The sequence below is a fragment of the Mixophyes fleayi genome, chromosome 8, assembly GCF_038048845.1.
Source record: "Mixophyes fleayi isolate aMixFle1 chromosome 8, aMixFle1.hap1, whole genome shotgun sequence".
In the NCBI taxonomy this organism is placed as follows: Eukaryota; Metazoa; Chordata; class Amphibia; order Anura; family Limnodynastidae; genus Mixophyes; species Mixophyes fleayi.
In genome coordinates, this window is record NC_134409.1 from 83510696 (window position 1) to 83531561 (window position 20866).

Here is a 20866-nt window from a genome sequence, read left to right on the forward strand (position 1 = left end):
GTAGATTGATAATATCTTATTGCATGATATATAATAGAATTATAGCACTCTCCACCCCCCATCCCCCCCAACTTTGCCTCCCCCTTATTTCGATTGCATGTTGATAACTGTGGATGTTTACTTTTATGCCCTTTATTTTCTGCATCCCACCTTATGTAAATGTCAATAAAATTTTATTTGGGGAAATAAACTTGAACAACAGACAAATAACTTATTGAAATTACTGACCTTTGTGTGCAGACAACTGTCAACTCATTTTCATTATATGTACAAGAAACATTATTATACAGACATTGCTGACTAGAATGTCTAAGAAATGTAGATAATTTTCCTTTTATCAGTAAGATATTAAAACATGTCACAAACATTTAAATATTATGTTCAACCTGTTAGCATTATAGAAAGGTTTCCGTTATCTAAATGTTTTTACTTTTAGTAAAATATATGTAAACCAGACTGATACTAGAAATCTACTGATGATTTTACTAGCATTGCAGTAGCATTCCATTTTCATTGCAGTTTTAATATATACTTGTGAGCAATGTAGGAGGGTGCTTGGGGCTACAGTGCACTATGGAAATGCAGGTGTATGTTTTATAGAATAGAAGGCAAGACTTATTTGCAGGATAAACATAAGTAATACCCTGAAAAAGTTAGTCATCAGCATTTTTCACTGCATTAAAGATAATCTTACATTTTGCAGTTAAAGAAATGGCCGTGTTCTACTATTTCTTTATAGATTGTGAATCAAAATGAACCTAGAAATAGCTTGATAGGTTTAATTACAGCATAGTCACATGAAAAAATATACATTTAAAAAAAGTATTTGCACAATCAACGATCAGCATAAATAAAATTCAGCCATAATTAATTCACTTTGATATACACCTACTTTCTAGTGGAAGAAAACAGAAAAATTATTAACAATACTTTACAAATAATTTTATTACTTATTGGGGATATGCATTTTCAAACAGATCGTTGATTATACGAGAGATTCAGTTGTGCACCCTTTCAAGTCTTCCTTATCTTTTCTCTCCCACAGAAAGTGGAGCCAGATGTGGATGTGTTTTTGCAGGAGCTCCGTCAAAGGGTAAAGATTGGAGTGGTGGGAGGCTCCGATTATTCAAAGATTGCAGAGCAGCTTGGAGATGGAGATCAGGGTAATGGAAATCAGAGTTTATTTCTTAAAGGATGTTCACAATCAAAGTGTCCATACATTTTTTCCATGGGCCCAAGTGGATATTTTGATCGGGTATTTAGGGCAATGTGGTAGGCCATTAAGGGGCGCACGCAGGGGGGGTTTCTGGGTCTCCAGAAACCCCTCCCTCCACTAAAGAAGTGCCCCTACACAGTTGCACTGTACTATACAGCAGCCGCGGCGCTGTCAAAGAAGCGTCCGCGGCGGTGCTGTATGGTATACAGCACCCTTGACAGCGCCGCAACTGCTGTATAGTACAGTGCTGCCGAAACGGAGCTTCTGCGCGGGCGCATGCGCAACAGCTCTTTCGCTTTTTTTTCTTTTTTTTTGAGTGGGGGAGTTAGGGGCAATTACAACTGTTTGTCATCTTGAGTGCTATAGTGACTACTGGTATGATTATGACTACTATCCTTCGATCAGTTGATATCTTTTTTATACCCATTTCTTGCCTGTTATCATCTGTATTGCTGTATGTGGTAATCAAAATAAAGTTTTTAGAAAACAAATCAAAAACTGTTGTTTGTATCTTCACAATTACAGATGAGTTCTTCACCTACAATGGTGATCATCTGTTTCTTGTGTCTCCTCATGTAGTGGTTCAAAAATTTGATTATGTGTTTGCCGAGAATGGGACCGTTCAGTACAAGGATGGCCAGCTGCTTTCAAGACAAGTAAGACTAAAACATGTTTTGTCTACTAAACTTAGTTTGGTATAAAATTAAATACAATAGATTGCATTTGTGATGTAATTGAATCATTATTCTTATTTTATTTATATAGCGCCACCATATTACACAACTTTTTCTAAAGATTATTTACTGATTCTTATCAGTCCTTGCCTTATGTGGTACATATAAACGGACATAATCTATATATATATATATATATATAATGTGTGTGTAAATGTGATGGTCAACACAATTGTTTATGCTGGATAACATTATATAGTCTACAACACAGAGTATCCATTAAATGTCAAATAAACAATTGTATGTGTAAGTATTATAAGCTGGTGGTCGCAACCACTTGCACAGGCATCTATTAATCTCACACTTCCTGTTCCTGCCGGCACTGTCTTTGCGTATACTGTGCAGAGGTCAATTGACCCAGCAATGTGCTGATACACATAAAAGTATTTGGCATGATGTGATAGTTATATGATCAAAACCAGCACAGTCTATGCTGAGAACTATAATCCTGATGTTAACGGATGGGTTGCATAAACTATTTTGGCTTCTAAAAGAGTATTTAGACTCTATATGCATTATATATATTACTCATACCAGAGGCGAAACTAGCAAGCTGTGTGCCCCAATGCGGGGAGGAGGAAGCTGGGGCCAACAGCTTGCATAGTTTCCTATGCAGCAGACCATATTATCTCCATGGGTCTCATTGCACCGCACCTGCTGCACCAATGGTAGTTCTGCCACTGATTCATATTGATTTGGGGATGGTAATGCTAGGGTATATTGTACGAGACCATCAGGGTATCAATAATATGACACAAATGACATGACTGCTGTAACGGGCATCAGAAAAATATCATATTCAGTATAGTTAAGGAAATGTTGACACAGTGAAGAGTCAACTTCAGTCAACAACACAGATCTACATAGCAAATAGATAGTAGGGAAATTAATGTAATTCACCAGCACTATTTACAGTGGAATAAAGGACAGAAGACAGAATATTGTAGCCAATGGTGTAAGCCAGTGATGGAAAACATGTGGCCCGAGCTCCTCCGAGCCTGCACTTGCAGCCCCCAGTTCTTTTCTGCTTTATTGTCAGATTTGTTTCTTATAGGTTGTAACACTTGTTTAACATGACTGCTCATATGTTGTGACAGGATGGACCGGCTATGCCACCCTGTATGTTGTTGCTGGGAACTGCCTCGGCTTACTTTGCCACCGTCCCCTTTCGTTATACCGAATCCGCCCCTCTTGCCACAGTATGAGGAGCCTGCTTCCACCACTGGGCTCCTTTATGGTGCCCAGAACCACGTTCCTTCTGGGTAACTGTTGCTGCTAGTATACTCCTGTGCTGGTACACTTGGGCTGGTACTATGGATCAGGGTGCTGTGGATGGATCCCCCTGGCTAATCACACTGACCAGAGCTGCTGGGTAGCGGCGGAGCAGTGGTACTGGAGAGCTATTCCAAACTTCAGAAACAGCTGGAGGACGGATTAGATTTAGGGTCTAATCTGCAGGTCACAGGATTACAGCAATATTGAAGTAGTTGTCAAGCAGGGTCTTGAAGCAAAGAGTAATATTTATTTCGCTCAAGGACAGTTCCACTGATTAAAGGTATCAGTGGTTAGGTCAGATGGAACATCAGAATGATACATTTCAGTGTACAAGACAGTGCTTTTCATACTGATTTGGACACGGGCTATTTTTAGAATCCGGATACAATGTTTTTACACAAACATGGATTTACATGCATTGCAAAGTTAATATTTACGCTTATCTGTGATATATTAAAACCTTGCTGTGATATCCTGCATCTTACAGTGGACAGCAAGTCTAATTACATCTTCCTATGACCCTCACACATCAGAAGGTCTAATTAGCATGAGATTAGCATGGGTTCTTTCTTCCAACAGTTGCAGAATACACGTTTCCTCCCAAAAAAAGAATTCCCCAGGAAAAGCTGTAAACCCCAAACAATACTTTCCTTACACAAAGATATACAAAAGGCTTTCAAAACAAAGACTTATTGTATCAGATATATACATCAGAAATAAGGCAGTTCCTCTTGAAAGCTTAAAACAGAAAAAAAAAAAAATTCTACCCTAGCCTGAGAAATAACTATTTCCTATATCAAAATATACATAATATCCAAAAAAATGTGCATTGGCAATTATATAAATAAGCACCCTGCGCTATTTCCTTTAAATAAATTTATACCAGAAGTTATTTATCAGTGATCCAGTCACACTCCCACCCCCCCTCCCCCCTTGTTCATGCTGCAACCAGCGTGTCATGTCCGAACAATTTGGCTCCTGGTCCGCAATCTCCTAGGGTTATCAGCGCAACAAACGGCCATTTTCCCTTGGGGTGTGTTGTAGCCACTTTTAAAGGATTGTGATCAGTCACCACAGTAAAATGTCGTCCATACAAATAAGGCTGTAGTTTTTTCACTGCCCACACAATGGCCAAACATTCCTTCTCAATTGTGGCATACTCCACCTCCCGGTTTAGCAGTTTTCTGCTCAAATAGGCCACAGGGTGCTCCTGCCCATCTGGCTAAGTACTGCTCTCAGTCCATACTGTGATGCGTCAGTTTGCACAATAAAGTCCTTGTCATAATTAGGCGCCAACAGTACTGGAGCACGAACCAGGGCTTCCTTTAACGACTGAAATGCTAGCTCGCAAGTCAACTACTTTGGGGAGTTTCTTCTTGGTGAGATCTGTTAGGGGCTTCGCTACAGTGCTAAAGTTTGGGACGAAACGTCAGTAGTACCATGAGGTCCCTAAGAAGGCCAGTACTTGTCTTTGGGTTGTGGGCCGGGGCCAGTCTCAGATTGCCTCTACTTTAGGTGGTTCTGGCTTAACCTCACCTCCCCCCACATGATGATACAGGTACTGCACCTCTGACATCCCCATTTGACACTTGTCTGCTCTGTTGGTCAGACCTGCCCACTGAATTTTCTCTAATTCTCGAATTTTCTCACTTGCCCTACATGTTTCAGATGATCCTCCCAGGATTTACTAAATATGGCAATGTCATCCAAGTACGCCTGAGCAAAGCCTTTACACCCTTCCAGCAGGTAATCAGCCACACTCTGGAAGGTGGCTGGCGCATTCTTCATCCCAAAACTTAAACTTGAACAGGCCAAATGGGGTAATATATGCCGACCGTTCCTGAGCCTCTGGGGTCAGCTATATCTGCCAATATCCCTTGCTCAAGTCAAAGGTTGAAATATACTTTGCTCCAGCTAACTCGTCTAACAGATCGTCAATTCGGGGCAGGGGATAGGCAACAGACACGATCGCCTCGTTCAACTGGGGGTAGTCTACGCAAAACCTAGTTGTCTTGTCCTACTTGGGAACCGATACAACGGAGGACGCCCACAATGGCTGGATCACCCCTCGCTCAGGCATTTCCTGTACCTCCTTGTATATATACTTTCCTTGCCCTGGTGAGACCCGATAAGCGGGTTGCCTAACTGGCGTATGCTCACCAGTGTCCACATGGTGCATCACCAAGGAAGTCTGACCGGGCAAAAGGCCACAGCACTGCCTCAAGCTGCTCCCTCTTGCGGGCACTCAACTGCTCATCCCAGCCTACCTCTACACCACCTTCCTCTCTGGCATCCGCAAGGAGGTCAGGTAGTGGGTCACTTCCTGGTTCCTCAGTCGGTAAGCAGCAAACCGCTGCTACCGACTCCACACGCTCGTGGTATGCCTTCTACATATTTACGTGGCAGGTCCGCTGCCGCCTACCATCTCTATCAAATTATAACCACGTAAGTGATGTTACTCAAGCGTTTTGAGTGACATCACTTACGTGGTTATAAATTAATAGGCAGTCTGGAGTTTGTTCTGGCTTGTGGGCATCAGAACAAGGACCTTCTGCCTTACCTCAAACACTCTGGCGCACACGCCCTGATCATACCAAGTCTTCTGTTTTGCCGGCGCGAGCCCCATGAGATTTTCTAACCGATCTCTGGAGCTTCAACACATACTCCACCACAGAGACATCCTGAGTGGGTAGCTCTCCTTCCCAAGACCCCCGGAACAGGTCTAGAGGTCCACAGACTCTGCGGCCATATAGTAGTTCAAAGGGAGAGAAACCGGTAGGCTCCCACGGCACTTCCAATAAGCAAACAGGTGCAGCAGGTAGCATTCCCAGTACCCCCCCCCTCCGAAGTTACAAGTGCCCATAGCATGTGCTTCAGAGTGCCATTGAACCGCTCGCACAGTCCATTAGTCTGGGGATGGTAGGGGGCAGTTTGGAGTTGCCGCCTAGCAGCTCGTCCGCTACCTTTTCTGCAGTTATGGAGGACAGATCTACAGCTTCTGGATACCGGGTAGCGTAGTCCACCATGGTGAGAATGTGCCTCTTCCCCGATCTATTGGGCACAGGCAGAGGACCTACTATGTCCACAGCCACTGGCTGAAAAGGTTCCCCAACTATTGGCAAGGACCTGAGGGGAGCAAGAGCACTGGGGCACACACGCTGACACACATCACAGGATTTACAGTAGGCCTGGACGTCATCCGACATTCCAGAGCAGAAAAAGTTTTGTGTCAGGCGCTTGTGTTCGGTCTCTTCCTTGGTGTCCCACCATAGGGATTTCATGGGCAATTGACATTAGTTGAGCGCGAAAGCCCCGTGGTACCACCAGTTGAACTTGTTCCCAGACTGGTCCATCCCCATCTACCTTCCTGCCTACATGGTACAACAACCCTTTACGCCATGTCACACTGCCCACCTCCATTGCTGGAAGGCTGCTGCCAGCCTGGTGCCTCATGACTTCCAGTGAGAGATCGAAGAGCTATGCTGCCTTGAACTCTTCCCTACAGCTCTCACTATCGACCAAGTCAGGATATGATGCAGGGGGTCTACATTGAGGTGATTAGGGTCAGTCAAAGTGGGGTCACTCAAAGGGAGGTCACTGTAGTCAGCTATACTCACTGCCGTAGCTGGTATACTACTAGGGACAGGAGCATCACCGGACACCCCCACAAGATCAGGTTGGCAAGAGACAACATCCTCTACGTTGCTAGGGGACGTAGTCTTTCCAGAGGCAAAGGGCTGGCTTTATGCTGAAGAAATGGTCTTTTCCTTTGGGCTGGCTGAAGCTGTGGTTGCAGGTGATGGCTGTTGATTAGCAGCTGTGGTCTTTTCCTCTGGGCTGGGTTGTGCAGGTGTAGATTCTGAAGACTGTAGTTTAGCAGCTTGGCTCCGGGTAAGAGAGTTGAGAAATGCGGCCACAATTCCACCCCCAACATCATTGCCTAAGATCACGTCAGTTGGGAGGCCATCCATAACGGCAAGCTCTCGCAACTCCTGGCCATAACCCCAGTCCAGAAACACCCTTGCGACAGGCACTTCCTTCTCAAGTCCATCTGCCACAGCAACTTTTGCAGTGCGACCCTGCAATACTGCAGCAGGATCAATAAGATGGGGACTCATCACAGTGATTGAGACCCCTGAGTCTCTCAGTCCTTCTCCCTGCAGCGGTCCCACTTGGACCGGCTGCAGGTTTCTCCACATGTTTTTGGGGGGTCTTTTGGACACACAGGTGATTCTTCCCTCCAAGTCACCTTCAGACATGCCACACTCGTTGGGCTGTCAGGGGTGGAAACAGTCTCTAATGGCTCGCCTTCGCCAGTTAAGCAAGTCAGCCGGGCCCCAGGACATGGACTAGGGGCATGAGTCTGGGGTGTTGGGGCTGTGGGACAGACCATCCTTAAATGACTGGTTTTCCCGCAGTTGTACATCTTTCTCCCCAGCCTGGGCTCTTATGGTCTCTGATAACTCCCAGGAACAGGGCAGGACAGTGGCTGGCGAGGGGTCCCCGAAAGCTTAGGTGCTTGCTTTTGGGGATGAGTAGAAGAGGGGTGTCCCCATGTTTCTACAGTCATTTGGTGTTGGCTGTTAACCTGGCGCTTCTGCCAGTGTTGCCTCACTGCAACATACTGATCCGCCAGCTGGGTGGCTGCTTCCAGGGTGCGTGGCTTCCGGTCCAGCACCCATTCTGTCACCTCCGGCGGTGAAACTGTTCTTGGCACATTAAGTCTATTACCTTGTCCACGGTGTGGGCGCCTGCTCTGCGCACCCACTTCCTAGCTGAGTCCCGCAGCAGGATTGTAAACTTCTCATGGGTGGCGTGGAGGTCCTTTGTAAAGTCCCGGAACTTCAGACAATAGGTCTCTGGGGTAATAGTGTACCTTTTAAGGAGTGCCCTTTTCACTATATCATAGTCTGCACAGTCCACGGTAGGCCTCCACTGCACGTTCTTGCAGTGTGGGCACCGGATACTTAACCCATTCCTCTCTGGGTACAGCTGGTAGCCTGCAGGTCCTTTCAAATACCTGCAGGTGCTCATCAATATTCACAACACAGTCCTCAAATTTAGGGCAAGGTAGAGATGACAGTCCTGATCCCCTAGAGGGCGACTCCCTCCTGGGCTGCATGGTTGGTGCCATGCCTCGATGACCTGTGCCCGCTCAGCTGCAGATGCGTTCTCTTAAGGCCGCCAGCTTGATCTTTAGCCTGGCAGCCCTGCGCTCATCATAGGACAGAGGGTCTGGTTGTGCGGGTGCAGTCTGCTGTGTAGAGGTAGCTGCTGTCTGGGGGTCTGGTTCACCTCGTTCCCGGTCGTCAACTGGGCCGCCGCCTTGGCAACTGTTGTCATCAGTTTCCTCCACCTGGGTACCATGCTGTCGGTCTCACTCATACAGCAACTCTCTCATCTCCGCCCTACTTGGTGAATGGCTGAGGTCAATGTACTTGGCATTGAACATATTGGTGTAGTCAGACATCATGTGAATTCTCCTGGCTGCAGTTTTCCTCTCCTGAATAAATGATGTCTCCTGATTGGTTAATGAAAAGCCACGTGCATTTATCCCACCACTTGCCACCAGAAATCTGTGACAGGATGGACCGCCTATGCCACCCTGTCTGATGTTGCTGGGAACCGGCTGGGCTTACTTTGCCACCGTCCCATTTTGTTATTCCGAATACGCCCCTCCTGCGCAGTAGAAGGAGCCTGCTGCAACCACTGGGCTCCTTTATGGCACCCAGAACACATTCCTTCTGGGTAACTGTTGCTGCTAGTGTATTCCCATGCTGGTACACTTGGGCTGGTACCCCTGACCGCTTACTATGGATCAGGGTGCTGTGGATGGATCCCCCTGGCCTATCACACTGACCAGAGCTGCTGGGTAGTGGCAGAGCGGTGGTACTGGAGAGCTGGGTCCAAACTTCAGAAACAGCCGAAGGACGGATTAGATTTAGGGTCTAATCTGCAGGTCACAGGATTACTGCAATATTGAAGTTTTCAAGCAGCATCTTGAAGCAAAGAGTGATGTTTATTTTGCTCAAGGACAGTTCCACTGATTAAAGGTATCAGTGGTCAGATGGAAGGGGTCAGATGGAACATCAGACAAACATATGACCACTGCGCATCGGCTCTGTAATGACTAATAGAATGACGTGCTGCTGTAGTTGGAGGTTCCCAACCTCCTAATTAACACATAAAACAATAGTACTACTACAGCGCACAGATAATCTGTGAAAAATATAATAGGAGATACTTGTTCACAAAAAAAAACGGACTGTGCACCATACAACATGAAACTATGTAGGAATAGAGTCCGTTTGATATATGCGAATAAGAAGGAGGACGCAATCAGCTTCAAATATAAATACCCCGAAAAGAGAAAAAAAATCCGTACATATAATTAAGGTAGATCGAATTCCTCTCAATGCTGCAAGTACGGTGTTCTAATCGGAACCTCTCGAGTGAGGAAGTCTTTAAAACTGGATGTTTGTGTTGTCGGCTTTTCCACAGAGTAAGTAGGCGGGAGGGTCAATACAAAATAACTTTATTTGTGTCAAAGTTTGGTAACAACTATCACACTATTGAGTCAATGATAGGGCGAATATCAATATAGCAGCTGGTAGGGCAGTAAAAATATATAGAACTTCTCTACGCGTTTCATTCTGAACGCAGAACTTTTTCAAGAGCAGTGACATGCAATGGGGAGTGTGCAATATATACACAAACTCCTAAATTGTTCGGATTGCGTGATTGGTCATATGATTGCTATACCAAAAACGATCACAAAGTCTCTATATCAAGCTATACATAAAGGTTTATGTATAGCTTGATATAGAGATAATAATACATGGAATAAAAATATTGCTGTGAAGACCTACATAAAAAAAAATTAAGAACAAAAAAAAAAGAACAAACAATATATATTTATATACATTGTTTGTTTGTTATATACAATGATAAACATACATCCTACATATCATAAATTAACATATTGTAGGGCGCTAAGTAGAAGAATGCATCAATAAGCCCCCTAAAATAAATTGTAGTATAGAAAAATATGTATTTTTAATGTGTTCTGTGATTGAACTTTATTGTATTTTCATTGTTTCTATGGTAGTTTGCATGATCGCTCAATAACATTTTATAAAGTGAAAGCTTTAGAATAATGCACTCCATTGAGTAGTCAGGTGTGTCCAACACCTATTGACATATGACTTTGTTTTTCAAGGCCATACAAAATCATCTGGGGGAGGAACTGCTTCAAGATCTCATTAATTTCTGCCTCTGTTATATTGCTGTGCTCAAACTGCCAAAGAAACGGTAAGTAGTTGCAGGCAGTTTCTTACCAGGCTGCTGTAACTAGAGAACAACATGTTCAGTGCTACATGTACTGAAAAGAAGGAAATTTGCTGAAATGGGAAACTTGATATTAATACTAGGTAAAAAGGACAAGAATCATATGAAGAAAAGAAAAACAATAAAGTTCAGTTGAAAGTGAAGTGCTTATAAACATAACCATTTTTTTAACATTACTGCTGTATTTGCAAGAAATTTATAATTGAAGTATATTCAAAATAGTTGGCTGGTAAATGAAAAATAGAAAGCTCATGTAGCGGGGATGTAAGACTGAAAACAAATCCTTCTACAGGTAATTCTATGACCTGTTCGGACCACCAGATCAGGGTATTGTAGATACTGGACTTTTTGTTTGTTTTGTTTTATATTTAAAAATTCCACCCATACATTTTAGTTAGAGTGTAATTATACTTTAACTCAACCAAGCATATCTTTTAACCCTATTATTTTCTTTACCACACATGAGTAAATATGCTGAACAGAGTAAAAAATAACATGGTCTGAAACATTTACTTCTCTGCTTTAGTATGAATTGAAAAGCAATAAAGGTTATATTGGATGAGGTGAAAGAAATAGGCCCTATTTATAAATATTATTTATTAACATTTTTGTTATCTCATTGTTTAGTAAAGTGTACTTCGTGTATATCTATGGCTGGGTACACACTACAGAAAATTTCTCACGACAATCTTTAATCATTTTACCAACGTTAAAAAAAGTCCCGATCAGCATGCCAATTCATGTGTACAAACTATACACATTTTACAAGATTTCCCTTCATATTTGTGCTCTTCATCTATCATAACCATTGGCTGAAAAGATTATGACTCTGCACACTCCATAGAGATCTATGGACACTGTTGGTCATGAGTGTATACACACTGCAGAATTGGAATGACATTGTTTCATCATTGAACAACATTTTTAGACGTAAATTTACTGTCTTTTAAAAACAGAACTGCTTCATGGTAGTTTTAAAAATTGCATAATAAATTGCATTTTGATCTCCCACTGAGTCTTAAGCAAGCAATATACAGTATATTTCAAACAATATATAAGGAATCTCCGGCGCTAATGGCTAGCACAATAAACATAAAAACACAAATTCAAATTGAACATCAATTGCAGCAAATTAATAGAGGGGGTGCAATCCTCTAATAAACAAACATATCAACAAAAAAGCAGATTGCGCATAAGATGTTCTATTGAAAATAATTGTATGTGGAAATAAGCAAACAAATTAGCGCAATGGGTAAATAAATAAATATATATATATATATATATATATATATATATATATATATATATATATATATATATATAGTATATGTTTACTCCGGCAATAGATGAATACGATATATAATAAAAATAAAATATAACAACAGATAGAATCCAAAATCACATGTTGTATCTATAGCTAATAGGGATCTATGTAAATAAAGATGTCAGAAGATATCTCAACAAAGAGCCAGATGGCTAACATATAACGGATTGTCCATATGACCATAAGAGTAATAGCTCTGTATACAGGTATGAATGAGACAACTTTGTTCCGCCAGATTCCAGCTATAAAATAAGATGACAAGTTCCCACACGTAGAGCGGTATATTCAAATATGGGGCTCCATAGTAGTAGCTGAAATACATTAGTAGTGGAGCAGTCCGCTATTGGTGGTGTTCATAATGCCAATATATGAATCAGGCTTGTGAATAAATGTAACATCCAGATCTTACCCATTAAGGGAGATACAGATCCAAATTCCCGTCCCGCCGCACAAGCGGTTCAGACAAATGGAGACTCCACGATGTGTCTTCTGTGGTGCGCACCACCTAAATCCGTCCGGATTGAAACAAAGTTGATTGTAAAGATGTTCCTCTTAAGGACACAATGTACGTAAGAGCCTCTGAAGACAATATATCAAATTGTATCAAGTGTCTTCCCGATAGATGAGGCTCAACAGAGCTGATGCTCAATAGTGGGTATTCCGTAGATAAGAAGATAACAAGCAGCGACGCGTTTCGTCCGTTCAAGCTTGAAAAAGTCCGGAGTAAACATATATATATATATTTACCCATTGAGCTAATTTGTTTGCTTATTTCCTCATACAATTATTTTCAATAGAACATCTTATGCGCAATCTGCTTTTTTGTTGATATATTTCAAACAATGGCAATGGTTATTTAATGAAGTTAGGGTGCAATTGCGGCATAAAGAAGTGTGACATAATACTTTGGTTAGTCCATACAATCCAGGTGGCCATACCTTTCTAGTTCTGTATAGGATCTCCTTATGCCCCAGGAACAGCCCAAATTCATCGTGGCATGGATTAAACAAGGTGTTGGAAACATTCCTCAGAAATTCTGGTCCATGCTGACATCATAGCATTAAGCAGTTTCTGTGCATACCAAAGGTGCTCTATTGGATTGAGATTGGGTCACTGTGGAGGCCATTGAACTCATTGTCATATTTGTGGTACCAGCTTCGGATGATGTGTGCTTTGTTACATAACGTGTTATCCTGCTGGAAGTAATCATTAGACTGTGGATAGAATGTGGCCATAAATGCATGCACATGGTTGGCAACAATCCTCAGGTAGGCTGTGACATATAAACAATGCTCTATTGGAATTAAAGGGCCTCATGCTTGCTAAGAAAACATTCCCTACACCATTATACCACCCCCCCCCACCACCAGCCTGCACCTGTTGACCCAAAGCAGATTGGATACAAAATTCGGACCCCATCATCTGCATATCACAGCAAAATTCGAGATTCGTCAGACTTGACAATGTGTTTTTGTGATCTTCAGCTGTCAAGTTTTGGTGAGCCTGTGCCCACTGTAGTCTGGGTTTCCTGATCTTAGCTACAGGATTGGAGTCTGGTCTGGTATGATCTGCCTCTGCTGTATCCCATCCACGTCAAGCTTTGAAGTGCTGTGCATATTCACAGATGCTCTTCTGTTTACCACTGTTGTAACACATGGTTATTTGAGTTTCTGTAGCATTCCTGGCATCTTAAACCAGTCTGTCCATCCTCTTCTGACCTCTTTTATTAACATCTGTAGACTCTAGACTATTGTGCATGAAAATTCCAGGCATTCAGCAGTTACTGAAGACTCAAAACCACTATCATTCCACGGTCAAAGTCACTAATACCACTTTCATACTGCCGCCCCGGCAATATCCCGGGTTTTTGAAGCCGGGTTTTTGCAGGGGCTCGGAGCGTCCCAGCTCAGAAACACCATTCATACTGCACCTTGGACCCGGGAATTTCCCGGGTTGACCCCATTCATACTGCATAAGTCTGTGCCCCGGCAATTTGTGGGAATCATCACCAGAGCACTTTTCATTGGCTGAAAGCTGGAATATGAAAAAAAAAATATCTCTCTCTTCTCTCTCTTCTCTCTCTTCTCTCTCTTCTCTCTCTTCTCTCTCTTCTCTCTCTTCTCTCTCTTCTCTCTCTTCTCTCTCTTCTCTCTCTTCTCTCTCTTCTCTCTCTTCTCTCTCCTCTCTCTCCTCTCTCTCCTCTCTCTCTTCTCTCTCTTCTCTCTCTTCTCTCTCTTCTCTCTCTTCTCTCTCTTCTCTCTCTTCTCTCTCTTCTCTCTCCTCTCTCTCTCTTCTCTCTCTCTCATATCCCGGGTTTTTGACTTGTACCATTCATACTGTTTGAGCTCGCCCCGGGAAAAACCCGGGATTTTGGTGCAGTATGAATGGGGTATTAGATCACATTTCTTTCCCATTCTTGTCTGAACAACAACTTAACCTCAACTATGCTTACATACTTTAATGGATTAAGTTTCTGCCACATGATTGGCTGATTAGATATTTGCATTAACAAGCAGATGTACAGGTATACCTAATAAAGTGGCCACATATACATTGTTGTATAAACAGGAGTGGAATAGAATCCACATGTAGACTTGCTACTCTGCATTGTGCACTGTTTACTAATTTACCCTAATATTATTTTTGAAAGCCGTAATGTCCTGCATAGACTTGCTCATTACCAATGATTTACCCTCATGCTTGTTGATCCGCAGGGGAACATTCATTGAATTCCGCAATGGAATGTTGAACATCTCGCCCATTGGCCGTAGCTGCAATCAGGAAGAGAGGATTGAATTCTCTGAGTTGGATAAAGTATGCTATTAAACTAAAGAACTAAAATAGCAAAACTGTAATGAAATCCCCCGTCGCTCTGATACACTCCCCTTGCCCTAGATCCCCTCCAATCACTCTCCCTTATGCCTGTTGTCTGTTTGCCCTACCTTTAGGTTTGTAAGCTCTTATAAGCAGGGCCCTCTTCTCTCCTGTCTATATACTTATTTCTTCTACTCCAGTTATACTGGTAGTGGCTTTGCTTAGAGCTTTTGAAGTCCTAGTAGTACTCAATTACTGTTCTGTGCTGTTATACCCTGTATGACTTACTTTACTGTTACAGCTTTGTAGAAATCTTGTGGCGCCTTAAAAATAAAGAATAATAATGTAAAACACCTAAGATTCAGTTCAAAGAGTCAAGGTCATTTTTTCAGGTTGTGGACTATTCAATGCAGGGGGCATTTAGCAGTAACACATCACAAGATGACAAGTACCAGCTCAATTGAGGTCCTACAAAAGTTTAAAAGCCATTTAGTACTTCAATGCTGAAATGTGTAAAATAAACAAATAACTAAAAGTGTAACCAGGATATATATGTGTACATATATGTATAGTCCATCCCAAGCCCATATGGAAGAAGGTTCATACATATCCATAGGTATATTCCAAGGACATTGAGCCGATATAGTGTAATTAAGACAGCAACAACCTGCTGTTTGTCTGCCCAATGGCCATTTGAGGTATACAAGGATCACCTTTGTTGAGGCTTGCTACATGTGTGTGTATGCTTATGTACAGAAAATTTTAGTTACATTTTGTCATAAACATATACATCTGGGGAATCTGACTGCACTATACAAATAGTGCAAATGTCATGCTAAAACTATAAAAATCTAATGTCTTATCTTTGCACATGATGTCTTCACAGGTTTATGCACCATTCCTGAGTTCAAGCATATTTTATTGTTTCTCTTAGAAGTGATTAGTGAGATTATATGAACACAAGCAGATTGCCTCTATCACTAAGCAACAAACTTAGTTGCTTATCCCTGAATTGTTCTCTATTTGCAGAAAGAAAAAATCAGAGAGAAGTTTGTGGCTGCTCTACATAAAGAGTTTGCAGGAAAAGGACTGCGATTTACAAGAGGTGATATGTGCACATTTTTCTTGTGTGCAAAATACATCTTTCACCTCATTTCAACATTTTATCGTCGTCTTTTTTTTTTTTCTTTTTTTTCCACTCATGTTTTCCTCTCTAATAATTTCACCCATAGATGAATAGGATAGAGTTCTATGTTTATTATTCCAGTACTGCCCTATTTGGCTACCATTGCTGTCAATCAGTATGTGGGTGCTGTAGAGCAGTTACCTGCACTTACAGAATACCAATTATGTTTTAATGGCTGATTGCAGTTTAATACATAGATCTTATAGTGTAACATAGTAACATAGTTGATGAGGTTGAAAAAAGACACCAGTCCATCAAGTTCAACCTATTTTGGATCTCCTGCGATCCTGCACTTATATTTGAAATTGATCCAGAGTAAGCAACCGCCAATCTGTTTCAATTTTGAAAATCCCCCCAGACTCAATATTGCAGTCCAATTTTTACCCTATATCCACTACTAGCCTTCATTGAAAATTAACGGTCGTATCCCTGGATACACCTTTCCGCTAAAAATTTGTCTAACCCTTTCTTAAACATATCTATTGAATCTGCCATCACAACCTTCCCTGGCAATGAATTCCATATCTTGACTGCCCTTACTGTAAAGAACCCCTTCCTTTGCTGGTTGTGAAATTTCTTCTCCTCTAACCTTAGGGGATGACCACGTGTCCTGTGTATGGTCCTTGGGGTAAAAAGTTCCCATGAAAGCTCTCTGTATTGACCCCTAATGTATTTGTACATAGTAATCATATCTCCCCTTAGACGCCTCTTTTCTAAAGTAAACATGCCTAAACTGGCTAACCTTTCCTCATAACTTAATGACTCCATACCCTTTATCAATTTTGTCGCCCTTCTCTGAACCCTTTCTAGTTCCAAATTATCTTTTTTATAGAGTGGTGCCCAGAATTGTACTGCATATTCAAGATGAGGTCTTACCAACGATTTATACAGTGGCAAAATTACACTGTCTTCCCTTGCATCTATGCCCCTTTTTATGCATGCCAATACTTTTTTTGCCCTTGCAGCTGCTGCTTGACATTGAGCACTATTGCTAAGTCTACTGTCTACGAGCACTCCCAAATCCTTTTCCATTATAGATTCTCCTAAATTAATTCCATTTAATTTATAGATTGCGTTCTTGTTTTTGATCCCTGAATGCATAACCTTACATTTATCTGTGTTAAACCTCATATTCCATTTGGCCGCCCAATCCTCCAGTTTATTTAAGTCCCTCTGTAGAGAAGCTACATCTTGCACTGATTTTATTACCTTACAGAGTTTAGTGTCCTCTGCAAAAATAGAAACTTTACTCTCTAAACCATCACCAAGGTCATTAATAAATATATTAAAAAGGAGTGGTCCCAGCACGGAACCTTGAGGTACTCCACTTAAGACCTTTGACCAATTAGAAAATGTTCCATTTATCACAACTCTCTGTTCCCCATTCTCTAACCAGTTTTCGATCCAAGTACAAATTTTGATTCCTAGACCCAGTTCCCTTATTTTGTAAACCAACCTCTTGTGTGGCACTGTATCAAAGGCTTTTGCAAAATCTAAGTAGACCACATCTACTGTCCTGCCCTGGTCTAAGTTTCCACTAACTTCCTCGTAGAAACTAATTAGATTAGTTTGACATGACCTATCCCTCACAAATCCATGTTGATTCCCACTAATAATTTTATTGCGTACCAAGTAATCCTGAATACTGTCCCTTAAAATACCTTCCAGTAGTTTCCCCACTATTGATGTCAGGCTTACAGGTCTATAATTCTCTGGTTGTGATCTCGTCCCCTTTTTAAACAACGGCACCACATCTGCTATTCGCCAATCCCTTGGTACTGAGCCTGATGAGATTGAATCTCTGAAAATTAAGAATAGCGGTCTAGCTATTTCCGAGTTTAACTCCATAAGGACCCTTGGGTGTATGCCATCTGGACCTGGAGCTTTATTTATCTTAATATTCTTCAGTCGCCTTTGGACTTCTTCCTCTGACAACCAAGTATTAATTAATGGCATGGTTTCATTTCCATTTTTATGTATTACTCCTGCCATTTGTTCCTCTCTGGTAAATACTGAAGAAAAGAACGTGTTTAATACCTCTGCTTTTTCCTTAGTATCATTTATCAATTCACCCATCTCACTTCTTAGGGGTCCTATATTATCTTTTTTAATCCTTTTGCCATTTATATACTTAAAAAACTTTTTGGGGTTTGTCTTACTTTCTTTTGCAACGTGCCTTTCATTTTCTAATTTAGCCAATCTAATTTCCTTTTTGCATGTTTTATTACATTCCTTGTACCTATGGAAGGACTCCTCTGACCCTTCAGACTTAAACAATTTAAATGCACGCTTCTTCCTTTGCATTTCTTCCCTTACCTTTTTATTTAGCGACATTGGTTTAGACTTAATTCTTTTACATTTATTTCCCATAGGAATGAACTTATACGTGTATGCTTCCAACAACATTTTAAAGACAGCCCACATTTCTTCTGTATTTTTTCCTTTAAAGGCTTTGTCCCAGTCTATGCTCTTTATAGACTCCTTTAGCATATTAAAATTTGCCTTTTTCAAGTTTAAAGTCCTAGTTGATCCCTTATACTGTTGTTTCTGGAAACTAATTTCAAATATTATGATCACTGTTTCCCAAGTGCTCCTTTACTTGAATATTTGATATTACGTCTACATTGTTTGTTATCACTAGGTCCAGTATAGTCCGGTTCCTAGTTGGTTCCTCTAGTAATTGGGACATGTAATGGTCTTTTAGCGTGCTCAGAAACCTATTTCCCCTAGCTGTACCGCAGGTCTCAGTACTCCAATCAATGTCCGGATAATTAAAATACCACATAATTAAAATTTGACCTAGTTGTGTAGCCTTTTCAATTTGCTGTAGAAGTTGGGCTTCCTCAATCGTACTAATATCTGGCGGTTTATAGCATATCCCTATCAGCAACCTCTTTGAACTTTTTCCTCCGCTGGATATTTCCACCCACAATGCCTCTATATTATCACCAATATTCTCGTATATAACTTCCTGAATACTTGGTTTTAATTCTGGCTTAATATAAAGGCATACTCCTCATCCCCTTTTATTTACCCTATCCCTCCTGAAGAGAGAATAGCCTTCCAAGTTGACTGCCCAGTCATGTGTATCATCCCACCAGGTCTCCGTAATACCTATAATATCATACTGCTCATTCATTGCTACTAGTTCTAACTCCCCCATTTTACCTGTCCGGCTTCTTGCATTTGCAAGAATACACTTAAGTCTATTGCCTCCCTTAGGTATTTCTTTTTGCTTTAAAAAGGGCCGCTCCTTATCGGCTATGCTTCCCTTTCCCCCCTCTCCACCCCCTTGACTCTTGTTAAATTCCTCCTTACTACTCTCAATGTCTATCCCATAAATACTTGCTTGCCCCTCCCCCCGGAGCCTAGTTTAAAATCTCCTCCAACCTTCTAACCATCCTCTCCCCTAGCACTGCAGCCCCCTCCTCATTCAGGTGCAATCCATCACGACAATAAAGATGGCAACTGACCAAGAAATCAGCCCAGTGCTCTAAGAATCCAAAACCCTCCTTCCTACACCAATCTTTTAGCCACGCATTAACCTCCCTAATCTCCCGCTGCCTCCCTGGACTAGCGCGTGGCACAGGTAGTATTTCCGAAAATACTACCTTGGATGTCCTTGCCTTAAGTTTGCGACCTATGTCCCTGAAATCATTCTTTAGGACACCCCTTCTTCCTCTAACTCGGTCATTGGTGCCAACATGCACCAAAACCGCTGGGTCATTCCCAGCCCCTCCCAACAATCTGTCCACCCGATCCGCAATATGCCGAGCCCAAGCACCCGGGAGACAACACACTGTTCGGCATGCACGGTCCCGGTAACAGATTGCCCTATCTACCTTCCTAATAATTGAATCCCCTACCACCACAATCTGCCTGGGTCCCTGAGTAACTTTGGTCCCCTCTGTGCTGGAGAGACCATTCCCCTGGTTGCTAGAGGAAGCAGTCTCATCCATCTCTACCAATTCTGAACTGCCTTCCAAAGTATCTTCATCCAATCTGGCAAATCTGCTGGGATTGCCTAGCTCAGAACTGGCCTGCCTCTTCCTCCCTCTGCTACCCCTAGTAACTGTTACCCAGCTGCCTACCTGTGCATCCTCCTCTGTCTCTGCTCCACCCTGCTCAGCTAACGCATCCACGGTGAGCTGTAAACTCTGCTCCAGGTTGGCAATGTCTCTCAATGTTGCAATGGTCTGCTTTAGATCAGTTACCTGGGCTTCCAAAGAGACCAATTGCTAACATTTCTCACAGAGGTATAAACCTTGGAACACTTGCTCCAAGTGTGCATACATATGACAAGATATGCATTGAGTGAGATCATCAAGCCTGCTACTACTCATCTTATTATGGCTAACCTAACTTCTTATAGCCTACAGTGAACTTTAGTACTAGCCTTTCCTAGCCACTTACCAGATTAAACCCCTTCCTGGATTCAACTCCTTACTGGATCTAACTCCACACTTTAAACAAGAACAGCACTTGAAATCAAAAAAGCAGTGAAATCACAAGCTCAATGAAATTGCTTGCTACCTCCTGTTAAATAGAGCTTGCACTAACCAGCTGTATCAACTATGCAATTAAACCACACCCACTAGCTCTAACAGAGAGAAGGGGAAAAAAAAAAAAGACACTTAATAAACACACAGAAAAACGAATCCTGTTCAATAAACACACAGAATAATTCCCCAAACTATATCACTCACTCAGCACAGCACAGCAATCCTTACTGGATCTAACTCCACACTTTAAACAAAAACAGCACTTGAAATAAAAAAAAACAGTGAAATCACAAGCTCAATGAAATTTCTTGCTACCTCCTGTTAAATAGAGCTTGCACTAACCAGCTGTATCAACTATGCAATTAAACCACACCCACTAGCTCTAACAGAGAGAAGGATCCAAGCCCAAAGGCAAATTATTCTAGCTGGAAATACTGTTAATTAGAGAGCATCGATTTCATGAAAGGG

At 41.9% G+C, this 20866-nt stretch overlaps 1 protein-coding gene across 4 annotated transcripts in view; it reads left to right on the forward strand.

Moving 5' to 3' along the window:
* PMM1 (phosphomannomutase 1) overlaps positions 1-20866 on the forward strand; it is an 81667-nt gene that overhangs the window by 16532 nt on the left and 44269 nt on the right. For all 4 annotated transcript variants that reach the window (XM_075182807.1, XM_075182810.1, XM_075182811.1 and 1 more), the window contains exons 2-6: positions 1046-1163; positions 1796-1872; positions 10445-10536; positions 14611-14710; positions 15740-15815. In XM_075182807.1, the coding sequence (XP_075038908.1) occupies positions 1046-1163; positions 1796-1872; positions 10445-10536; positions 14611-14710; positions 15740-15815 (463 nt within the window). The remainder of the gene's footprint in view (positions 1-1045; positions 1164-1795; positions 1873-10444; positions 10537-14610; positions 14711-15739; positions 15816-20866) is intronic.